This window comes from Nothobranchius furzeri, chromosome 7 (genome assembly GCF_043380555.1).
Source record: "Nothobranchius furzeri strain GRZ-AD chromosome 7, NfurGRZ-RIMD1, whole genome shotgun sequence".
NCBI classification, from domain to species: Eukaryota; Metazoa; Chordata; class Actinopteri; order Cyprinodontiformes; family Nothobranchiidae; genus Nothobranchius; species Nothobranchius furzeri.
The window spans coordinates 41,182,230-41,187,496 of NC_091747.1; the positions used below are offsets into that span (position 1 = coordinate 41,182,230).

Consider the following 5,267-nt stretch of genomic DNA (forward strand, 5'->3'; position numbering starts at 1 on the left):
AAACCGACAGCTTTATATGTTCTGGTTCATTGGAAAATAAAGTCAATGATGCATCTTTGTCTCACTGATGGGAAGGAAACCACGAACCCCTCCTCTTTGAGATACAGAACTGGGCAGTTGCTGCACATCTTAGCAAAACAGGAAATTTCACGTTTCCTCTGCCTCTTATAGCAACAGCTTGCATCACACTACTTCTGCATTTCTTCTCACACACACACACACACACACACACACACACACACACACACACACACACACACACACACACACACACACACACACACACACACACACACACACACACACACACACACACACACACACACACACACACACACACCAAGTCCCACAAGAACTCAGCCACAGTTTTACATGACAATGTCAGGATCAGGGCCTGGTTTTGGACCACAGACCACTAAACAACAACACAGACACAAGAAAGAACCAACACACGACGCTGGCATGCTCATTACTGTTTACCAGTCAAGTTTATTATCAACACTCAGCTTAATCTCTCATGAAAACATTGAAAACACAGAGTTGTTTGGAACTTATAAAGTATCAGTACGATGTGGGCTTTAAATATGTCTTTTTGATTGATTTTTGTAGCATTTGAGGCTTGAATGTGAGGAAAACAACAATAGAGATTCCAACAAAGAACAGACAGACAGGCACAAAAATCAGAATGTACCAAATTACAGACTCCCCTGCATTCAGACAGAAAAATGAGTGGGAATCCTTGACTTTGTGTGTCTTCAGCAGCAGATCCTCACACGTGATGTCCGACTGCCCAACCATCATCACCGTCTCTGCTGATTCAAATGTCCTGAACCACTCCGTCTGGCAGCAGTTGAAGGGGTTTCCTGTGAGAAGAATACTCTGGAGTTTTGAGGACAATGCATGAGCCTGACTGGGTGGGATGGTAGACAGATGGTTGTCTCTTATGTCCAACACTTTAAGGTCAATGTTTAGTAGTGAAGGAGGAATGTGGGGGAGGGAGTTTCCTGAAAGGTTCAAAGACTTCAGGCTTTGAAAATGGGAGAAGTCAAAGTCTTGGATTTGAGTGTTTCCTAAACCGAGATGCCACAGCGTCCTGCTTAAGCTCTGGAATGAACCTTGGACATCGACTCCAGGATTATCGGACAATTCTAGTAGAGTTAGCGACAGCCCTGCAAACGCAGATTCTGGAATCCTTTCTAGGCTGCACCCTTTAAGGTGAAGATATCTGAGGGAGAGGATCTTGCTCCAGTCCACGCAAACTGAGATGTTGTCTGAGCGCGTTTTAGTTTCCTCTGAAAGGCAAATGTTAATGCTGTTGTAGCTGAGATCCACAGAGAGGATTCTCGGCAATGACGAAAATAATCCAGACGGTAACTCCCGTAGATCGTTTCGGCTCAGATTAAAGTATGTCAGATTCCCCAGAGTGGTGAGAGCACCATCATCTGCTACGATCTGGTTTAGTCTGTTGTTGCTGACGTCCAGCTCATACAAGTTGCTGGAGAACTGTTCTGATGTCAGATTTAAGGTTTCTAGACAGTTTGTGCTCACTCGAAGCCTGGAGAGGGCAGACATCTTCTGGATGAATCCATGAGGGAAGTACGTCACCTGGTTTCCCCTCAGATCTAAAATCTTCAGCATGGAGATATCACCATTAAGACCGTCATCCCACAATTTAGCTGTCACGTTGCTCTCCTGCTTCCTTAGATTGTAGAACTCAACTGTTGAAGATGAGTTTGGGAACGTAGCATTGTCCGCAAAGTGTTCATAGAATCTCACAGTGTTGTGGGACAGATAAAGGTTCTGCAAATTGCTCTTGCTGGGCAGGAAAGGGAAGAAGAGGAGTTTGTTGTTGGAAAGATCAAGTGTCTCCAACAGGAAGGTGTCGTTAAACTCTTGCCTGGAGATGAACCACTCAATGATGTTGTGGCTAGCGTTCAGGACAACCAGCTGAGTCATATCAAAGTCCGTCAGGCAGGGCAGATAGTTGAAGGCCAGGTTGAGCCGCTGGAGATTCGGGTTGTTGCCAAAGGCACCGTCGATTTCAAACATGATGTTTCGCTGAAGGTTGAGGTCTTTAAGCTGGCGAAGATCCATGAAAGAGGTCTCATCCAGTCTCCTTAAGAGGTTCCCAGAAAGGTTCAGATACTCGAGGGATCTCAGATTTTGGAGAAGATTTGAAGTCATTTCATCGTCCAGTTTGTTTTCAGAGAGATCTAGGGTTCTAAGGCCAGGTAAGCTCCTCAATGCAAGGCTGGTTTCTTGGTAGCCAACGTTCAGGTCGTTATTAGCTAAATTTAAGCTCTCCACCAATTTTGATTCTTGAAAAACAGTTGATTCTAATTTCTCCAACGTATTGCAAGCTAAGCTCAGGGTGTTTAGTGAAGAGTAACGCAACAAAGAGGTGTTCTGTAGTGTTTTGATGTTGTTGTAGTTTAGCTGAAGCTCCTCTAAGTTGTCAGAGAGTCCCGGAGGTACAGAAGCGAGTTTGAGGTTGTTGCAGAGAGCCATTCTTTGTATCTGTAGGGGAAACGAGAGATGATATTTTCAATGGCGGAGGAGTAATGAGCACAAGAAGTTTCATTAAACCTTTGTTTTAATAATGCCAAGCCTTATTAAAACGATGCAAAAACGTAGTACGGAGATTCAAAAATCTCAAAATAATTAACTTTTTTATTGACTTTCCCATTAACGCACCACTTGTGACTTTGAAATGAGCCATTTTGTCACACATTCTTAAGTGGATATTATACATTTAATGATAAAAACGTATTCTTTGATGTCATCACTAATATTTGTTGAAAAAATCTTGAAATGTTTTATTTCTTTAAATGATCAAGTACAGACATGATTTTTCTGATATACACTCTAATCAGCTAATGAATCCAAAATGCCTACAAAGAGCCTTTAGATGGTCTCAGTCTAACTTTGATTACTGAATAATAATTTTGCTCCATGTTCTAATTGTTTGAGTTTCACCTGCTTTACAAGCATCTTGTTTAACCTGTAGCTTATTGTAAAACAGCTACAGAGTGGTCTGCAAATACTTGATTAACACCAGTGTCTCACTAGACTCAGACAACTGGAGACACAAAGCAGTAGGAAAATTAAAAATTATTGTCTATCCAGCCATGTTGGCTAATTAGACTGCAACACAACACAAATGTTCATTTTACTTTTTGCAGTTTGATCACCAACTCCCCCAAACCTGTAAGAAACGGCTGTTTTTTTCCTGCACTGGAGACCCAGCCTACCCCTGGACCAATCACACACTACATCACACGTCAAACAAGACACAATAAAGAGATATTTTTAATCGAAATAGAATCCTAATGTAACTTCATTATGACTTTTTTGTTAATTTAAAATCCATAGATTGTTTTTTTACAACTTGATATAATTATTAAGAATCTAGAGACAGATATTGTGTGTGGAGATTCTTCTTTACACAAACATGTTTGTCCTTTCAGGTGAGCCATGCTGCTTCTGATTCTGTCTTGTTTAACGATGAAAGACACGTTACCTGCTGACACTGGTTGTTTGGTGGAAAGCACGAGGCTGGTGTCAGGATTCTCCACAGGGACATCAAGCAGAGCAGGGTGGGGCTAGGCCTGTGGACCAGCATCTTATCATCCTCACTGTTCAAAAGGTGCATACAACACAGGTGTTGTCCTGAATTACATCATCAATACATCTTCATATGTATAATATAACTTTACATTTGTGAAAAACACAATCAGATTCTAAACCTTTTAGTACCAAAATTAAAATCCTCATGTGACCGTTTGATCAATGCAGAGTTCTATTACTCATGTATGCCGACGACTCTTTGACTTTTATTTATGTAAAACACAAACTGATAAATAATAAATTTCTTATTGTGGCCAGGCAAAAGCTACGACCTTTTGAGGGAGAAGAAGATAGGGAGATCTTTACAATTTTTTGGCCACCATGAGTGCTTTTGAATTTTCTCATTAGAACAGCAAGTTCGTTGAAATTTCCCAAATTTCCTTGCAAACCCATGTCGTGCAAACACACTGTGAAGGTTTTATGTTCCTTTTTTTGCCTGCACGCATTGCTAACCTTTGTATTTTTCAACTAAGTTGTGTTTAAAGTTTTTTTTACTTGTATTTAATACAATTCGCCTTTCATTTTAACCTGAATAAAACTTACTTGCTGCTTCCTACAGTTTTGTAAATGAATCTCTTTGAGCAAATGTAGAATCTATCATTTATGTTAACTGTTCTCTGGAAAGTGCATAATTGATCAAAAATAGCTTAGCTTTTTAAAGTCTGCCTCAACATGGTGCAGCATTTTTGATAACACACAGTGTATATATATATATATACACATTTACATATATATATATATACATACATACATTTACACACACACACATATATATGTATATATACATTTACATTTATATATATATATATACATTTATATATATATATATATATATATATATATATATATATATATATATATATATATATATATATATATCCTGTTTAAAGCATGGTTGCATTATTTTCTAAAATGGCATGACAGTTCTGGGACTTCAGCATGTTTGTATAAGAACTTTCAGGTACTGTGCTAAAATGCTCCAGAGGTTTAGACTCAGCCTTTTTAAAGGTACTTCCTCTGGCAGAGTATCAGTGTGTGCTGCAGCAGCAGGTTGTACTCACACTGGTGGTTAGATGCGGATTTCCCAAGCCACCGACGGTTGATCTCCTGACCATATTGCTGGGTGACCTGCTTGTGCAGAAACTCCTCTCGTATATGATATTCAGCTGCATCGCTCCCCTCTGGCTGAAATACTCACACCCCTCCTTTTTTTTCTTTTTTTTTTTACTCTTCACGGAAACAGGCAGGCAACGGAAACCAAGTCACATGGACCAGTCACAATCACACCGAGGTTCTCAAGCATCGAACCACAGGAAGGCAAGTGTAGGCTCAACAGCTCACCCAGGACTGTGCAAATATATATTTTTTCTTTTTTTCACAATAGCATCATACCAATTGTGATATTAGGCGCTCAAACGGAGGCTGTCAGCAAACTGCCACCACAAAAACCTAACGAGGACACACCCTTCACACTTTCTGCACATTCTGATCACCCAAGTTACTAAAGAGGAAACCACTCAACACACACACACACCCTTCCTGCCTGATTTTTCAGCCTGTCAGAGCAACAGCATGCTTAGAAATACAAACATTTTAACGTATTGTTGTGTTTAGTAGCATCCCACACAAGAGGATCATAA

General features: G+C 40.1%; 1 protein-coding gene across 1 annotated transcript; it reads right to left on the reverse strand.

Moving 5' to 3' along the window:
- Positions 1 to 469: 469 nt before the first annotated feature.
- Positions 470 to 4,810, reverse strand: nrros (negative regulator of reactive oxygen species). Its single transcript, XM_015954922.3, has 3 exons — positions 4,689 to 4,810; positions 3,521 to 3,635; positions 470 to 2,517 (listed from the first exon to the last, which is right to left on the reverse strand). Exons 2-3 carry the CDS (start codon positions 3,620 to 3,622, stop codon positions 562 to 564), a joined length of 2,058 nt encoding a protein of 685 aa, XP_015810408.3. The 5' UTR covers positions 3,623 to 3,635; positions 4,689 to 4,810; the 3' UTR covers positions 470 to 561.
- Positions 4,811 to 5,267: the final 457 nt, after the last annotated feature.